Here is a 20142-nt window from a genome sequence, read left to right as displayed (position 1 = left end):
TTCATGCTGTTAAATATTACAGCTACACAGATTGGCAGTGCTCAGAAACATCAAGCATGACATTTGAAAGTTTGAGACAAGTTTACTTCGTCTAGTTAGATTGTGTGTTTATTATTTATGCTATCCTGAGCATTTGCACGTTAAATAGGCATGCAGCAGAAACTGGAGTTTGCAGTGGATTTCACCTGTGTCTGTGGCTTATTATAAACATAACCATGCTGCAGCATTCTGCACTTTTAAACAATCCTGTTAATATTCCTAACCAGCGTCAGATAACATGTTTGGAGAGACAAAACTCTTGTAGATTTTTACTGGTTTGAACCCTGTCCAAGCTATTAGTAAGTGAAATTACAATGATTCAAAGAAAGTTCATGATTTGAAGCAAGTGACTGGTCCTGAACTTTGAAACAGGGACTTGGTCATCTTCTTCCGGGCAAGCATCTACCTCCCAGAAAGCACCATGACTGCTGTGCTATCAAAGATACCCTCTGAAAAGAGCCCAGTATCTAAATGAGTCTTATCAGTAAAGATATTCCTGACATGCAGTCATTGACTATTTTTGTAAAGTGAAAGGGCAGCTTGGATGGCCATATTCTACCTACTTAGTATTAAAGGAAAGTTACAGTCCGCAACACTCAAAGCACAGCTTAAGAAAATAATTGTATAGCCTAATGATATCTTAACTTCCTTATCCTTAGCCTCTCTTTTTACGCTGGCAAAATGTCAGTTAACTCTCCTATCTGATGCAGAAAGGAATCTGCACAGTGTCGTAGTTAGTGAAATTCCATTTCTGTGCCAATGTGTCATTATAGCTCCAAAAACACAGATCAGTACTGTGATTGAAAGAACCTATGTCCATGTGATCTGAGCCATTCCCCACTCCCACCTAATGTACATTTTTTCGTGACTGCCCTTCTATTTTGTTGACTGGCTGGCTTCCAGCCACTGGGACATTCTTCTGGGATACATTATGTGTGTTTTTCATTAAAGGATGGCCAGTCCCGTACTGTGAGGCAGTTCCAGTTCACTGACTGGCCAGAACAAGGAGTGCCAAAGTCTGGAGAAGGATTTATTGACTTCATAGGCCAAGTGCATAAAACAAAAGAGCAGTTTGGTCAGGATGGACCAATCTCTGTTCATTGTAGGTAAGTGAACAAAATCTCAAAATAATTCATGTGCAATTTTTTTTCTAAAGTTGACTTTAGAAGTAGCTGACTGCAGTGAAAGTGTATAGGTAAGTGCAACTTCGTAGGTGAACTATCAGAAATGTAATCAAATAGAGGGGTTAAAAAGGAGCATATAGGAGGATTGCTTTAGGAAATGGGAACTGTTTTGTGATGCAATTACCTGCGGACAGAAAAGATTCTCCTGAAGTGTGTGGAAGCATGTGATTTTTTCTGTGTTGAAAACTTTCTCTACCACAGGGTAAAAACAACCTGATCAGTGTTACATTCAGAAGGCAGTAGGAAATGCCTAATCAAAGGTTGCTCCATCTGATTTTTTTCTACTGGTAGTTAAAAGTGAATCTGTTACAACAGTGGGGATTATGAGCTGTGAACAACCCAGTTACTCCTGAGTAGCACCTTAGTGGCAATCAAGACAAGCCAAAGAAAAATGGTGGCTACATCAGGAAGCTGAACAGAATAGAAATCAGATTTCAGAAACTTTGCCTGTCAAAAAAGGCAAAAGCTTGAGGTTTGGATTGGTGAGTTAGAACCTCAGAATGTAATGCCCGTTTTCTGATGTGATGAAATCCCTCAATTCCTTTACAATTGAGATACAGATGACAGCAGCTTGCAGGGTGCATTGGAATAATCCAGGGGTGAGCTGTTATAATATTATGGTATTTTTTATTTACTTTCACTGCTGTATTCTACAGTCTATAGCAGATGGCCAAAAACAATATCTTTATCTTTTATCTCTTATTTAATAAATTGCTTTCTATAAATTCCATTAGGATTTTAGATATTCATTTTGCAACATTAAATTATTTTTTGATAAAGGAAATGTTATTTATATAACAGAGATGAAAAATACTAATATAGGTACCAGGTCCTTTCTTCAAGCCAAGCAGTGCTCCAATACTAGTGTGCTACAGCATACAAATGAAAATAGAGGGGGAGAGAGAGAGGAAGAGAGAGATTCTTGTCCTTTCAAACGCAGAAGAATAGGTTCACATGTTCTGATGCTATGTTTTAACAGAGATCTTTATGCTCCTTAATCAGGAAGTGTAACAAAGTAAATACGCTGGAGTATTTGAATTCCACTTTTTCTGTGTGTCAAGGATTTTTATTGCCCATAAAGGAGAATGACACTGAAAAGAAGAGTTTAGGGATGCATTTTGCAAAGGAGAGTAAAAGACAGCCATGATAAGAACAAGCCTCGTTCTTCCTGACATTAAAGACTTTTGAGAGCAGAGGAACAGTAACCAGTATTTGCCCTTGTATGTAGGCATGCATAAGAAAGCAAATACAAAAGCAAATATGAAAACAAGTATTCTTCTAAGTCCTTTCTCCCAAGTAAGCACTACCTTTGTGACTCTAAAATGAAATACTTCTTACAGTAGGTGATGCAGCCCTTCCAGTTATGTATACTCTTTCATGCTGAAGCGATGGAGAATTCTGCTCTTGATTTTGGTAGAAACAATGTTAGATCCAACATAACCCATCATGATTTTGTCTTTAAATGTTTCATCATCACGCTAATAACAATTTAGAGCTCTGTAATGCCAATCATCATTATCAATGTTAGTCAGCTCATGTGAACCTTAAATAACCCTTTTACATTGAAAAGTTTATTTGCTTCTTTTGGGAAGCACAAGGTATCCCAGGCACCTCCACTGACCTAGTTTTTGGAGCATTCTTATAATGGCTCCAGCTGGTACCATGAGGTGTTTTTAAGGATTTTTCTTATAGAGGAAAAAAATGGGGAATTTTTTTAACCATCGAATTCCCCAAGTGCCAGTTCCCTGTAGTTTCCATCCCACTCTACACATTTCTCATGAGTTTGCTTTCTGTGTTCCTCAGTAAACCACCCCACCCACACTTTTAAAATATTAGGTACGTTCTCTCTGGCACTTTTTCAAATAGGTCAGTGTGTTACTATTTAAAACTTTCTAACCTCACTAGGCAATCAATTAAAAATTAACTAAAATAGTAAAGGATTGTTCACTCAGAAGCAAAATATTAACCAGAGTCATCCTTAGGCATTTGCAGTTTTATTTCACAGAATCACAGAATCACAGAATGGTTGAGGTTGGAAGGGACCTCTGGAGATCGTCTACTCCTACATCCTACTCGTACAGGGCCCTCTAGAGCATATTTCCCAGGATCACATCCAGACAGGTTTTGAATACCCGCAGCGAAGGAGACTCCACCACCTCTCTGGGCAACCTGTTCCAGTGCTCTGTCACCCTCACAGGAAAGAAGTTTTTTCTCAGGTTTAGGTGGAACTTCCTGTGGTTCAGTTTCTGCCCGTTGCCTCTTGTCCTGCTGCTGGGCACCACGGAGAAGAATCTAACCCCATCCTGCTGACACCCCCACTTCAGATACTTACACACATTGGTCAGATCCCCTCTCAGTCTTCCCTTCTCCAGGCTGAACAGGCCCCACTCCCTCAGCCTTTCCTGATAGGAGAGATGCTCCAGTCCCTTCATCATCTTTGTAGCCCTTTGCTGGACCCTCTCCAGTAGTGCCATGTCTCTCTTGTAGTGGGGAGTCCAGCACTGGACACAGTGCTCCAGATGCAGCCTCATCAGGGCTTTGTAGACTGCAAGGACCACTGCCCTTCAACCTGCTGGCAACACTCTTCCTAATGCAGCCCAGGATCCCATTGGCCTTCTTGGCCACAGCAGCACATTGCTGGCTCATGGTCAGCTTTTTGCCCACCAGGACTCCCAGGTCCTTTTCTGCAGAGCTGCTTTCCAGCTGGTCAGCCCCCAGCCTGTCCTGGTGCATGGGGTTCTTCCTCCCCAGGGGCAGGACCCTGCCCTTGCCTTCGTTGAACTCCATGAGGTTCCCCTCTGCCCATCACTCTAGCCTGACCAGGTCCCTCTGAATGGCAGCACAGCCCTCTGGTGAATCAGCTATTCCTCCTAGTTTAGTCTCATCAGCCAACTTGCTGAGGGTGCACTCTGTCCCTTCCTCCAGGTCACGGATGAACAGGTTGAACAAGACTGGACCCAGGACTGACCCCTGGGGGACACCCCTAGCTACAGACCTCCAACTAGACTCTGCGCCATTCACCACAACCCTCTGAGCTCGGCCATCCAGCCAGTTCTCAAGCCACCTCACCGTCCACTCATCTAGCCCACACTTCCTGAGCTTACCTAGGAGGATGTGATGGGAGACAGTGTCAAAAGCCTTGCTGAAGTCCAGGGTGTTCAGCATCCACTGCTCTCCCCTCATCTACTCAGCCAGTCATTCCGTCATAGAAGGCTATCAGATTGGTCAAGCATGATTTCCCTTTGGTGAATCCATGCGGACTACTCCTGATCACCTTCTTGTCCTCCAGATGCTTAGTGAGGACCTCCAGGAGGAGCTGTTCCATCACCTTTCCAGGGATGGAGGTGAGGCTGACAGGCCTGTAGTTTCCTGGCTTCTCCTTCTTGCCCTTTTGGAAGACTGGCGTGACGCTGGCTTTCTTCCGGTCCTCAGGCACCTCTCCTGATCTCCAGGACCTTTCCAAGATGATGGAGAGTGGCCTAGCGATAACATCCACCAGCTCTCTCAGCACTCGCGGATGTATCCCATCGGGGCCCATGGATTTGTGGATGTCAAGTTTGGACAAATGATCTCTAACTCGATCCTCTTCAACCAAGGGAGAGTCTTCCTTTCTCCAGCCTTCCTCTCTTGTCCCCAGGGTCTGGAATTCCTCAGGACTGGCCTTAGCAGTGAAGACGGAAGCAAAGGCAGCATTCAATAACTCTGCCTTCTCTGTATCCTTTGTTATCAGGGCACCCACCCCATTCAGCAGCGGGCCCACGTTTTCCCTAGTCTTCCTTTTGCTATTGATGTATTTGAAGAAGCCCTTCTTGTTGTCCTTGACATCCCTTGCCAGATTTAAATCCAGCTTGGCCTTAGCCTTCCGTGTCGCATCCCTGCACACTCTGTCCCTGTATTCCTCCCAAGTGGCCTGTCCCCTTCTCCACATTCTGTGTACTTCCTTCTTCTGTTGGAGTTTGGCCAGGAGTTCCTTGCTCATCCATGCAGGTCTCCTGCCCGCTTTGCTGGACTTCTTCCTCAGAGGGATGCACTGATCCTGAGCCTGGAGGAAGTGATGCTTGAATATTAACCAGCTTTCTTGGACCCCCCTTCCTTCTAGGGCCCTACCCCAGGAGATTCCCCTAAGTAGGTCCCTCAAGAGGCCAAAGTTAGCTCTCCTCAAGTCCAGCGTTGCAATCCTACTCATTGCCCTGCTCCCTCCTCGGAGGATCCTGAACTCCACCATCTCATGGTCACTGCAGCCAAGGCTGTCCCCAACCTTCACATCTCCAACCAGACCTTCTTTGTTCGTTAGTACAAGGTCTAGCAGCGCACCTCTCCTCGTTGGCATCTCCACCACCTGAGTCAAGAAATTATCCTCAATCCTCTGCAGGAACCTCTTTGACTGTTTGTGCCTAGCTGTGCTGTCTCCCCAACAGATGTCAGGGTGGTTGAAGTCTCCCATGAGAACCAGGGCCTGTGAGCGTGAGGCTACTTCCAGCTGTCTGTAGAAGGCCTCATTGACTTCCTCTTCCTGATCAGGTGGAAACCCCCACAACAGTGTCACCCATGTTACCCTGCCCTTTAATCCTTACCCACAGGCTCTCCACTTGCTCTTCATCCTCCCTGAGGCAGAGCTCCATATATTCTAGCTGCTCCCTCACATAAAGGGCAACTCCACCACCTCGCCTTCCTGGCCTGTCTTTCCTAAAAAGCACATAGCCATCCATGACGGCATCCCAGTCATGTGAACTATCCCACCATGTCTCTGTGACTGCAATGAGATCGTGGCCCTGCGACCGCACACAGATCTCTAACTCTTCCTGCTTATTCCCCATGCTGCGTGCATTGGTGTACAGGCATTTGAGAGAGCCAGTCAAGCATGCAGGCTTCCCAGGAGAGGTGCAAGAGGATCCTCCATAGCCACGTTGCATGCTGTCTCCCCTGGCTGCATGCACCTGCTGGAGGCATCCTGGCTTGAGCGGTGTTTTACTGACTCCCCTGCCACTATACCATTCCCCTTCCCCCATCTTGCCTAGTTTAAAGCCCTCCTTACCAGACTGGCCAACCTGTTGGCAAAGACACGTGTGCCCCACTTGGTGAGGTGGATCCCATCTCTCCCCATCAGCTGTCGATCTTCAAACAGGGTTCCATGGTCATAGAAGCCAAAGCCCTGTTGCCAACACCAGCGGCGCAGCCAGTTGTTAACTTGGAAAACTCGTCTACTCCTCCTCCTGTCCTTCACCCTCACAGGCGAGATGATTGAGGAAAAAATGACTTGGGCTCCCAGACGCTTGACCACCATTCCCAGAGCTCTGAAGTCCTGTTTGATGGTTTCCAATTTGCGTTTTGTGTCATTAGTGCCCATATGGAAGAGCAGCAGAGGGTAGAGGCTATTTCAACTCTTGGAGAGTAAGGAAGAATACCTTTTCCCAACATGCATTCAAGACCTACTTTTAAGAATAAGTTCCTCCCTCTTATAAAACATCAGTACTTCTTCATGACTGATTAAAGTATTCTGTCTCTAATTGTTAAAATTTCAATCAATCTTCACGCTGAGCAGGAGCATCATGGAGTGTTTCCAAGGACCCTTCACCACTTACTAAAGAGAGGGTTCTTCAAAACCTGTGGTGCGCTCCTTTGTAAATTATTGTGGTAGAACTCAGAATGCAATATGACTTGCACTGAATAAAATCAGCTGATCTTTAAAAATACTACTAGTAGGGTTGTGGGCTTCCATCACTCTTCAGATATCCTAAGTATCTGCTAAAAGGAAATGAATTAATGTTTAAATATGCATGTCACTTTCAGCTAGAACAAGCTCTGTCAATTTTCTACAGATTTTACCAAGGTATTACACTTGATGGCTAATTAGGATCTGAAAACATTGAGATCTCTTCATATTAGTCTGTATTCCTCATTAAGTAACTCTCCAGATACTTTTTCACTTCTTAAGAACACAAGAGAGCAAATTAATTCTCTCCTCTTGCCGATTTAAAGAGTTCCAAATAGTTTTCTGAAGGTAATAAGGATTTGACTAATACCTAACCTGAAAGTCATCACACATATAGTTAGAAAGCCATACCTTTTTGTTTGAGTTCTTTAAATGATTCAGCAGGAGCAAGGAAACCTGAAATGGTAATTGCCCTTCACTGTGCCCTTCACTTTCTGGGGTGCTACATTTAGATCCCACTGTCATCAGTTCTTAAAGTCTAAGCAGGTTTCAGTGCTATGTTCCCAGGACTTTTAGAGCATGTTTCTTAAACATCAACTTTCTAGTTTACCTTTTCAGGGAAAAATCTTATAATCTAGTTGCTTTAGATCTGCAGGACTGCTGTCATTACCGATAGGCATACTTGCACTGAGAGTATGTCATTTTATCAAGTTGTGTCTCAGGTGTCCTTTGGCTTCAGCCCTCCAAATGGTTCTGCAAAGTTTCTAGATCCAATCACATGTATTTAAGAACTGTAGAAATGTGCTGATCTAAACTAAACAGTAAAACACCATTGAATAGGTTTATAAGTTTCCAGCTTCTCAAGCCTATTTTACTGCAGAAAACCTTATGAAGTGGTTGGAAACCACTGTGAGATGATGCTTGATTGCTTGATTACCACCACTACAAGTTCAGACTCAGAAGATCATTTTTTCTGTGTCCAAGAGTGATCCACATGAGTAGATGATTGCTTAAGTTTAGTAACTGACTACTGTTGGCAGTTCTAATTACAGGAATTTCTTTCTTGTGAGTTTTAGCTAGTGACAGAAATCCAAGATAGAACAGAGGGCAGATAAGCCATATATTCAAAAAAGTGATTCCATTCTAATGTAGACACACACAGTATGTGTATATCAGTATCTGTAATCTATACACTGGACTGTGAGACTTCAATAGAAGCTGTATCTTAGGTTTTACATGTGTCAGTTATTTAAATTGTAGTTGTGTATGAACAATTTCAATATTAACTGAAAGTCCACTGGTTGTCTTCAACTCAAAGTAGAGGGTCAACTAACGCACCAAGTGTTTACAAAACAGGGGGATACACATGAACAAGTTAAGAAGAAGAAAGCAGTAACATGCGTTTTGGTTTCCTTTTCTTTTATCATTTCCAGTGTAGGTCACCAGCAGCAAACACACTCTTCTTCCCTGACCATGACTGATTACTGTACATTTAGATCAACAAACCAAGTCACTTTTCAGTGAAGACTGTAAAGTCAGGAAGTACATAAGTAGTGCGTTGAGTTTGCTTGAGAGCAGTTATTCTTCTGAATGAAATGTAGGAGTTTGCTGTGGAGTTTTGCTCAGTGAGCTTTTCTCTGTTTTGAAAACTATGCGCATATGGTGTGTTGTATCCACAGATAAGTTGTCAGACTATTTTTTCAGTATTAACTGTCAATTAACATTCCTCTTTTTTTTTTTTTATTGCAATAGTGCGGGTGTTGGACGAACTGGAGTATTCATAACCCTGAGCATTGTGCTGGAAAGAATGAGATACGAAGGCGTTGTTGACATCTTCCAGACTGTCAAAATGCTAAGGACACAACGGCCAGCCATGGTACAGACGGAGGTGAGGAGAACAGTATCCATATACAACGGTGACGGAAAAGGAGGCAGGGTGGGGGGACCGATTTCCGCAGCCAAGAATGCTCAGATAGAGACTGTGTAAAATGTGCCTTCAGTTATATGTTCAGTGACTTTATGGCTAGAGAGTAAAATTTGCCATAAATGGATTCCAAGGATTATTTCATGTTTTTATGGCAGTAGATGCTGCTGGCTGGGGAAGAAAAGAATCATTTCAGTAGTGGATCCTGAATTGAGTAAAACCATTTTTCAAGAAATGCTACCCATTTTTGTTTGAACCTTTCCTTACTGGCAAAATGTGTGGTAGTAAAAAAAGAGGCCAAATGCTTGTGCGGGGGTACCCACTAAATTCCGCCTGTTCCAAGAGCAAAGTGTCGTTCCTGGCTTCCAATTCAGGCTATATTATTTTCATGGTTATCTTGACTTTGTGTCACCAAGCAGGTGGCTGTTTGGCCTGAAAATCATAATGGTAAATTCAGCCTTGGGAAAACTACAGATTAAATGATTGCTTTGCTAGCAAGAGTGCTACAGAGAAATGAGAAGAGAGATAAGCAGTATCAACGGATCTCCTGGGCCTAGTTCCTTGGTACTGTGTCATGTCATAAAGAACATTAAATATTATGAGTATGTGCTTAATTTCTGCTTAAATTTCTGAATAGGAGATTTGAACTCAGCCTGAGGCAGTAGGTTAAAGAAAGATGTCAAAGGGCAAGAGAAAGGGAACATTTTAGGTCACACATTTATTTGACATAATTTGATTGGCACTCACTTTTACATTACATTTTATGAAATTTGAGATGGTTCCCCAGAGTTTACCATTTTCTACAAGAAAATTACACTTCTTCAGAAAAAGCTAGATAATCTTATTTTTAAGAAGATAACTTTATAAATGCATATATGAGAAATGTAGATAATCTTGGCACTTATGCAAGTAACTCACTATGACCAAATGGAAGAATTAATTACATTTCTGTTCCATTACCATCGCTATTCTGGAAGTGTACATTAGGCAAAATGAAAAATATCTACTTTCTATCCTTTTGTTTCCAAGAAATAAATGTAGCATACATAAAAACTAGGTTTCTTGGAGCCAACCTGACAAATACAGAATTGGGCTATGTGATATATTCCCCCTCATCCTGCTTCAGCTTGTTTCTGTATGCTACCCTTCATCCCCAGCTGAAAGTAGAAGTGTTGGGGATTCGTTTCTCTCAGGACTCTATGTAAAAGAAATCCTACATTCAATAATATAAGGTGCTAAGAAATCTAATCCTTATTTAACAAAGGGCTTGAAATCAGTATGGACCACCCCTCTACTTAAAATCTAGGCATATATTTTAAAGTATCCTCCCACTGTTCCAACACCAATGAGAAAGGAGGTATTAGTGATCCTGTCATTAAACTGATGCAAGTATCTAGTCAGTCTCTTGATCTCAAAAAATTTTTAATTGTGATTTGAATAAATATAACCCATGTGCAGTTGCCAGATATCATTATAATATAAATGAGTAGACTGTTTCGATATTTTGGTAGGCTTTCAGAAGTAATTTCTTTTTTTTTTTTTTATCTTCTACATCCTGAGTGACAGTTACAAATGAGTACACAGACTTGGCATTTTAGTAACAGTGTGCAAAGTTACGTAAATGTGCAAAAGGACTGCTGTGTGTGCATGGGAATAACATGATGTGCCAAATATTGGATTCACCAGAACTATATGCAAATCTCTCACCACTTTGCGCTTTCTTTCTCTGCTTTCAGGTTGAAGTGCAATCTGTTTCATGTTAATAAGGTGCTTAGCTACATGTTTCTCTCTCAGGTCCTATTCTTGCCACAGGCTAAGATATCTTCACATCATCAACAAAGCTTGCATTTCTGAAGGTTGTGGTCCCCTTGCTTCCTAACCTGATTTTTAACCTGATGGTTTTCCATGCAGCATTCTGTATCAGGGCTTTGATGGATATTGTCACTTAGTGCAGTGTGTCATATTTGCTGTAGAGTTAATTGAACATCTTGCTAGTTATTTTCAAATACATGGAGGAAAGGAGTCTTAACATGCTGCTATAAGAGAAAAAGCTCTTTGCTAATGTTATATTAATTCAAAACAACAAATGCTCGGTAAATGAGTATATAGTCTCTTCATGAAAAGAAGGTGCATTCTGTGGAGAATGTTGTTGCATTAAATGAGCGTCTCAGTCTATCTTCATTTATTGTAACTCAAACTGCTGTTCTGTTGATGTCAGTAAGAGAATACTGCTGAACTGCAGATGTCTCTGTGGTATATTTGTCTGTAGCCACAAAGAATTCTCTCTTGAAAGAAAATAGAAAGCAACTAACAAGCCACCTTTTGAAGCTTTTCTTTTTCTTTCTTTCTTTCTCCAGGATCAATATCAGTTCTGCTATCGGGCCGCACTCGAATATCTGGGCAGCTTTGATCACTATGCAACGTAAAAACCCACCGTGGATTTTTATTGCAGGCCCTTTAAGATCCAGAGAGCCGCTTCTGAGCCATACGGTGTGCTTTAGAAATACTTCTTAACTCTTAGCTAAGGAGCAATTATTGGGGATATATAAAACAAACAAAAATATTGGGGATATATAAAACAAAAACAAAAACAAAAACTATTCCATGTGGACCAAGAATTCACAGTTTAATAACCTAACCATAATAAAACAATCCTGACCGGTGAGGCGTCTGAAGGATCTCATTTACAGATACCTCAAGGGTCGACATTGGTTGAAGTTAAAGGGAAGAGGAAATTATTGGAAAGAAGCATCATCTTGTTCAGGATTGCATGATTGTTGCAAAGAGGAGTTTTGAGAGAACTGCAATTCAGTGCAAGATGTTTGTTTAAAGGCAGGTACCTGGCTTCTAAAACAAAAGGGACTCTTTGCTTCAACATCACCCCTTTCCACCATACTGTTCATCATAACACTTTAGGGAAAATGTGGGAATGTTTAAAAAGAAAGTCCTTGATTTAGTTTTTTAGTATTGTAAAGATACTGCTGACCTGTGCTTCATTTTTAACTGTGTAAACTTTTTCCTTTTTTTAACAAGAGTTTATCATTCAATGAAGTGAATTAAAAACAAGGTTGCATAACTGTTCATTCTTTTGTTTAAAAATTGTAGATTTTTTTAAGCTGTAGAACTGTTATCTGTAATATCGTGCTGTAGACATGTTAACAAATTTGAAAATTTGCACATTTTTGTGCAGTCCTATATTTATCTACAGTACCACAGTCTTGTTAGATATTACTTTTACAGTTTTGTTTATTTTAATTTTCTTTTCAGAAAATATTCATTGCAATCAGTTAAAACAAAATGGGGCTTTTTGGTTTCATTTGGAATCAACAGGGAGGCGCAAAGTATAAAGATGCTGCTAACACACACACACACACACACACACACACACACGCACACACGCATGCATACACATGCACACCCCTCTCTCCTTCTATATGTATAGGTATATGTATGTATTACAATCTAACCAAATCTATCTCTCTGTATAGCTACAGAGATGCAGGTAGATAGATATCTACACACATACACATAAATATATCCGTTCTTCCATGACTTGGATTTATCGAAGTGATGGGAAAGCTTTTCGGCATACTACAATCAAGCTATGCTAGTATTTGATCCTCTCTGCGTTTCCAAGGTCCATAAAGTTGTTTTGAAGGGAAATGAGGAATGCACATCACTGATATTAGAACATCATCCCTATCTCAAAAAATGTTTCTAGCCACATTGCCACTTGAACACACACACACACGTGCGCGCGCACACACACACACACACGCACACACACACACGCACACACGCGCACACACACACACACACACACACACACACACACACACAGAATATGTGGTTTAGGCTTCCAGTGAAGTTAAATATTTATAACACTTTAGTGCAATAAGAAATCATATTATTAAATGTAGGAGGTGTGCATGTGGGAAAGGTCAGTGCATATCCCTTTAGGAGGGGAGAATGTTGTAATATACTAGCTATTAAGATGTTTTAAAATTATATTCAATAGTATACTGTCTATAGTGTGCGCTATGAAATTTACATTTATCATATGTAACAGGGCAAAGCCAAACACACATTGCTCTGTGAAATCAAACTTTTTGTGGCATACAGCATTGTTTGGAGATGCTGGTTTTTTATTTTAATTTTACATTTAGAGTGCCTTATATTTGATGCCTGTTTTGAATAGCATTTCTTTAAGTTAGCCTTCATTTGTATTTAGTTCAGTTCATATCTCTGTTATTGTTTTCAGTTAAAACATTCTAACTCACGTAATCAGACAATTTTGAATAATACGCATTCCCAGTCTCTAATCAAGTACGGATGGTAATAAGTGATAACCCAAAATACATAGATAGTCAAGGCCCTTTGTCTTTCCATATTTCCAATGTTAAAGATCCATTTGCAGTTGGCTTTTCAAACCCACTGTGTCACTGGTTATAGTTATTATCATTGCAGAGATGTAGCAGTACACTAGTAGTAGTTGACATAAGTAGTGTTCATGCATTTTTTTTTTTAATTTTTGGGCCAGCCCTGCTCTTTCACTTTTGTCAACAGATTGCTAAAGTCAAACCGTTGCTGCTTTCGGTAGGACGGTTCATGTAAGGCTAGCACAACTGAGCCCGCAGGGCATATTTTAGAATGACACTAGATTTTCTTCTGGGGATAAAGAAAATTCTGTAAACAGCACAAAGTATTTTGTGGGACTCTGAACAGCATGCCATTTACATTGACCCCATTTTCTGTCATGCCTTGTACCACAGTTAGTACATGAGTATCAAAGGGATTCTTTCTTTGGGGTTTCAGATAAGAGCATCAGTATGGCTTGGCAGTGTCACCTTAACTTTTTCTTCTTCTTCCACATTTCCCACTACTAGCAGAAAGACATATATGAAAGACCAAACTCTAGCAAGCATTGTATTTGAGCACTTTTGTAGAGAAAAAAAACACACACAAAAAACAAAAATATAAATATATATATAAAATAGAAGTATTATAGAAGGCTACCTCAGAATGAGATTCTGTAACCTACATCTGAACCAGAGAAGAATGTGCACTATGTTTCTTTTTGTTCTTTCTTGATTTGTACTTTTTAAAGAATTATTGAAGTGCCAGGTTACATGGTGTGGTCATGTCCTTTTAATCAAATAATGGGGATCAGAAAAACACGTATAATCATAAAAAGCATACTTTTGGAAACAGACTGGGGAAGATTCTTGCACACCAGATCTGTAAGCAGATCAGAACTTTCTCCCTAGCAGACTATCTTGTAAGCTCTAAGGAAAAAGGAGGGCGTTAAAAAAACTAGAGCCAATTTGTAAGGGAAACCACTGTACAACTAAGTATTCCTTTAATTTTTATGTTTATAAGTTGTTTCTAAAGAGAATCGTTAGCATCATTGATGTGCATTCCACTTTCTGTATTCTTATATATAGTCATTCTACAGTTAATTTAAATTGTAAGCATGTCTACATATAGCATACATTTCCAAGCTTAGAATTGGTTTCATCAGCATAACCAGTACGGTGCTATTATTTACATTTGTATGTGTAGTTATGTCTAATTTTGTAATTAGTTGCAATGGGGAAAAACTCAAAATATATAAAAATGATTTGTACAAAAGTTTACTTTAGCTCTTTTTTTTAAAATGTTTTGAGTAGCTAGATGTTGGAGAGGATGGCTGGGGAAGGGAGGGGCCCTCTAGGGAGATTTGCACTTTCTATACCTTTGTACTATGCACTGCCCTATTGATTCTACACCCAATAATGTTATTACTTGAACCCATCTGTAAGAAACTGCTTATAAAATCCACTTGTGTGTACGTAAATGACACAAAACATGTAAAAAGGAAAAAAAAAGTTTGCAGTGACGAAAAAAAAAGTGCAGCTGCTTTTTTTCCTTTTATTCTCTCCGGATTTTCCTTTATTTTTCTTTTTTTTTTGGTTATTCCTTTTTTTTTTTTTGGTGCCCTGATACTCCAACAGATATCAGAAGGCTGCAGGTCCCGTCATAACCATCTGTTATGTGGCTTTGCCATTCAAGCTTGGAGTGTCTTTACAAAGATAATAAAAAATTGTGTTCTTTGCTCTTGTTTTGGATGCATAGACTGAAAAATAAAAAATTACCTTGTAAAATGGCTTGTTAAAAAAATACAATTACCTCTAATTAGTAGTACGCGTAAATGTTTTACAGAATGAAAGGCGTGCTTTTTATTTTCTTACTTCGTTACATTGGTGGCGAAAGAAAGTCTGTATGAAAATCGGTTCTTTGCTGACACAAGTTCCATTTGTTACAAATGAATTCTAATAAAATGTCAGTGTTATGCAGCCCTGGTCTTCTTTCTTGAGTAGTACTTTTGGAATCAAAACTTGTTTGTTCCCTCATGGAGATAAAGGAATTTAATTGAAACTACAAAGCAGTCATTAATCTTCTTAACTAGTAGTAGGACAATGGAAAATGCATTTCTAGGTTAGCAAATTCATTGTCTTCAGCAGCAAATTTTTGAGCCAGCATAAGCAAAATTCTTGTTTGACATGAATTGCCGTAACTCCATGAATTTCAACAAAATTATGACACTTTACATACCTCAGGTCTTCCACTTTGTGCTTTAGAAATGTATCAATTCATTGAGAAAAATGCAGTCTCTGTCCACTCTGAGGTCCCATCCCAACAGGAGCAAAACACCCACACACATTTGCAGAGAATTGTGAATTATTCACTTTCTTCTGAATTTGGCTGCCGTGTTGCAGGCTCTGGAGCGGATCAAAGGTGAAGCAGTGCAAAGGTGCTGGTGGGCATTCAGCAATAGTGGGCAGCAGTCGCTACAGACCTGTAACTCATTTCATCCCGTCCTGTGTCCTCGGCTCTTGGCAGTGAGCGCCCATTTGGGTGTCTGAAGCTGCCATCGAAACGCTGGGAAGAATAGCACTATTACTCTTCTTTGAAAAGGTTTAGGTAAACTTGCAAAAGTGTAATGGGGCAAACTACAAGGAGCACAGCATGGAAATCTGGTCAAGGAAAAAAGGAGGCGATCTCGCTCTGCTTGCTGGTTTTGAAAGAGGGCGGGCTCCATCTCTAACCTTATTTGGCTACTAAGGGAACACGATCTATTAGCAATTGGTGTCAAGTACACATTAGTAAAAAATTCTCTGCACTGGAAGGTTTTGCAAAGACATCAACATCAGGCTAAAATGTAAGAACTTACTTTGTTCTAAGCCTAACTTTCCCATTTGGATAGTGATAATAGGCTAAAAGGGAATCTTTAATAGTCTCACAATTTTATTAGTTTCCTACTGACTTCAATGGATTTTTACAGTTACTAATTTGCAGGCTGGCTACCTTTTTCTTTGGACGTTATTTTGCCTGGTCCTTGTGAGATAGTTTAAAGTTGTGTTATGTAAGGATTCCTGTAACCATCTGAGTGGCGTCAGATGGTTCCCTTTAATGTCAGAATTTGACCCCTTGGATTCTTACGTGCATCCAGCACAGACCAAAATAAACAGTGTGAAAAATTGATTGTCGATAGAAAGATTTGACTGTGAATTAATGGATTAATGGATTAATACATTTCAAGTACAGCTGATGTGTTTTAGCAAGACTAGTTCCAATTAATTTCTAAGTTAAGTTAGAAATAAGTCCTAATTTCTTCATACAGAAAAAATTTCTTCATACATATTTTTATATCACATCCTTAGAAATCATCAAAGTTACAAGACACTGTTGAGATGTCAAATTGTTGCATATCAAAGTAAAACAATAGCTAGACTTTCAAACATCAAGTACATCTTGTTATGTGAACATTCTGACTTCCCAGAATCTTTGGTATTTTTTTCATTCTAATGTTTTTTAAAAGGATAGAGCAGGTACCTGACTGGGGATAGCACCCGGTAGTCCTGACCCTACAGTAAGAGAGAATTCATTTCTGCCATTTGTATTTCTTTACCCACTGCCCTCATCTCCCAGTCTATCTGAGAGTGTTAGGATAAAAGTGGGCTACCAGTAAACATATGAGCAGAGTATTGAAAACATACTGATGGGGCATATAGGGCGGAAGGAAGCTGCTCACTGACCAGAGTGTCTGGAACAGATTAGTATCTAATGAAACCTTAAGAATATCGTAGGCATCGCTGTTCAAGAAAGGTGGAGAAAAATGTTTACAGAAACCACTAGCAGTTTTTTGGCTTCACATGGGAACGTGACCTTCTTTCTTTTCCTCTTCCACTGTATAATCAGCAGAATGATCTTTAATTTAATTATTTTTTACATTCTTCTGGCAAACTTTGGTATTTTGGAGGAAAAAAAGCAAACTAGTTGACATATAAGCCAACCTATCGATGACAAATGAATCCCTCTTCTATAAAACTTACTCTGGAAAAAAAAAAATGTAGCTTGCTTGTGGAATTGCAAAGTTGACCAAATAGCCCTGCATTTTGCAACCTTGAAGTTTCATAATTTCAGACAATCACCCTTGACAACAGCACTGGATTAAATTGGCAACAATGCCAACAGAAGGTATCAAATGATACGCTCTATTACTTGCACTGCGAAATAATATTTTTAAGGTCTTTTTAGGAGTATGAAACACTCCTTTACTTTCTTTACTCTGTCACTGGGGAAATGAAATATGCATAGGCTATAAACTACATATTACTAAAGACGGTCTTTAAGACCTTTGAGAAAATGTTGGGTTTAGGTGTTTTTCTTCTTTTTCCTTTTTTTAGGAAGAAATATTAATGCTGTGCTGCCTAGCACTGACTGAAAGCATTTGGAGAGTTATTTTATTCAAAAAAACAAAGGATTTGAATATTGTAGTTATAGTAGTATTCAAGAGAGAATATTTTCCATTGCACTACCCTGTCTGTTTTAAACAAGCTGTTTTTGCCCTCTTATTCTGCCTGTCATGGCCGTGATAGTAGGATCCAGCATATTTTTCTATCAGTAATGCAGTGAGTCAAGCTGGGAGGAAACATCTGCTGACTAGCTTTCAGAGGAGAGCAGAATGATAACCTGCAAATGAGACATTGTAATGAATAGAGATCGTTTTGCATCTAGGCTATAAATAGGGTGCTTTTGAACCCGAAATGCATTCAGCTTGCTTCTGTCAGCAGAAGTCTTTATTATTATAGCAGGAACAAGCAAACAGCCTTTCTTTGCCAATAAAGGCTGTGCATTATATATTCAACAGCCTTATTGGATTTAGAATGTAAATCTTTCAAGTCAAAACTGCCTGGAAATGCATTTCCTTCTCTGAATGATAAAGACAAGCAAACAAATATAAGACTTTCTTCACTGGAAGAAATTATTTGAAAATACTAAACTATACATTGAGATGCTTATACTTCCGGTCTTTGAAAATCCAGCTTGGTCTCAAAATTTGGAAGAGTCTAAAGGGTTTAAACGAACCTAGTTTTCCGTTGTGGTGGGCACTTTGCAAACACATGGCAAGAGTTCCTGCCTTGGAAGTTCTCACGTGTGCAACAAAACAAAACAAAATATCAGCTAAAGGCTGGATGGAGACAAACAGATAGGTGACATTTCCAAGTTCTTGAGCTAGATAGATCAATGTCACTGCTGACTCCTAAGCCAAACAATTAGCCAGCTCTACCACTACAAGTCACCTTGTTCAGATGTCATGATATTTCAAAATATGCATAACAGAAACTGCAAAAATCAGTATCTAACGCTGGGCATCCACTAATCTACTGAATACAAATGTTGCATAACTGTCATCTTTCACTGCCAACAGTAAAAATGTATTTTTCTGTTCCATGCAAATAAAATGTTTATCAAATTAATACAAAATCATCTCAATATTCTACAGTTCCAAAGAATATATTGCAAGCATTTCACACAGTCACAGCTTTGAATGCCTTTTATTCCACTTCGTATGTTAACATTTGCTGTTCCTTTTTCATAAAATGCTTATACTTTCTAGTTTTTTGACTGCTTCCCTTAGAGCTTAGCTCCTAACAGCTTTAGAGCATTGGTACCCAATTTACAGCATCACACAGGAAAATTGAATGACAAAATAGAAATCAAACCTACATAATCTCAGCCCAGAAGGTGCAGTAGATTTGGCTACAAAATCATTCTTAACTGTTACAGAATGTGGCTGCAAAATAACTCTTACGTAATGACTAGGTAAGAGAGCAGCATTTCAGCATGGTGAATTAGAGCTATCGCCTGGATAAAAAACGGGAATAGAGGGTGGGCTTCTATTTCAGTTCTAATAGAGGGACAGAAAAGATTAAATTCCAATCTTTTCTTTTCTTATAAAAGAAAAAAAAACCGCTTTTATGGAAAATCAATACAAATAAGTGGCATTCATTTTCCATTAACAAATTTTATTGTCCACAGTAGTTTCCAGCACTGACACTGACCAGAAATTGTAACCGATATTCTTGAGCACCCAACTGCAGAGAAGCTTTTCCTGCAAACGCTGGGTTGGGGCATGAGATAGAATATAACGGACAAGTCCGACAGTTACAAGATGTGAAAGATAACATTATTGACCAGAAACTGTGGATAATCGAAGGGGGCGAGGGGGGGAGAGGGAAAGAGATAGAAACAGCACGACAAATAAACAAATACTGTCAACATTTGTTGATGAAAATTTCTACAACCTGTTGAAGAAGCACAAGTCTACAACCAAGTCTCGCAGCTGAGGCCTTTACAGAGCTTTAGTTAAAACCTTGCTCTTGCATATGCCGACCCAATGAAAGCACCGTTGGTCTGCTCTGTCTGTCTCATTGAATAAGTAATACAAAGTGGAAGATCTATAGAAAGAAGTGAAAGTGATACTATGTGTTCAGGAATAGTCAATACCAAGTTAATAATCATGAATGCAGGAATATCCTTCCTGCATATTAACCTTTATGTCTGTACAAATACACTCAGGGTAGGAGAATGCATTTCACAGTTATTGTTACTAAGATTAAAGTGATGCATATTTATTTTTTAAATAGCAGATGCAAGTTAATAATCCTGAAATATACCAATTTTTGATTTTCAACAGAAAATACTTTATTCTATTTTTAGCTTCTTAGTCATAGGATTTAAGCTAAATGCTATCTAATAAGTAATACATCTAATAAAAATGTTCAGTTAAATATCTGATATTTGATTGTTTTTCTAAAGATAAAAGATAAAAAAGTGGATCTTTGTTATGCTTGAATCACATAATGTATGAACTCTCCAGGAGTAATTGAAAATGAACAGAGGCACTCATTGCACAGACAGGAAATTTTCTTTCTCAAAATTAAGAGTATGCGAACTGAAATCATGAACACTGACTGGGATTAGATATACTGTTAGGTTACTCCTTAGAAATGTTT

At 39.5% G+C, this 20142-nt stretch overlaps 1 protein-coding gene across 39 annotated transcripts in view; it reads left to right on the top strand.

Annotated features, from left to right (window-relative positions):
• The window catches only part of PTPRD (protein tyrosine phosphatase receptor type D), a 1218182-nt gene extending 1203047 nt beyond the window's left edge, over window positions 1-15135 (top strand). For all 39 annotated transcript variants that reach the window (XM_068927738.1, XM_068927756.1, XM_068927755.1 and 36 more), the window contains 3 exons: window positions 991-1145; window positions 8629-8764; window positions 11158-15135. In XM_068927738.1, the coding sequence (XP_068783839.1) occupies window positions 991-1145; window positions 8629-8764; window positions 11158-11226 (360 nt within the window). In that variant the 3' untranslated portion in view covers window positions 11227-15135. The remainder of the gene's footprint in view (window positions 1-990; window positions 1146-8628; window positions 8765-11157) is intronic.
• The last annotated feature ends 5007 nt before the right edge of the window (window positions 15136-20142 follow it).

This window comes from Struthio camelus, chromosome Z, assembly GCF_040807025.1.
Source record: "Struthio camelus isolate bStrCam1 chromosome Z, bStrCam1.hap1, whole genome shotgun sequence".
Classification (NCBI taxonomy): domain Eukaryota; kingdom Metazoa; phylum Chordata; class Aves; order Struthioniformes; family Struthionidae; genus Struthio; species Struthio camelus.
This window is presented reverse-complemented; position numbering and strand designations above follow the sequence as displayed.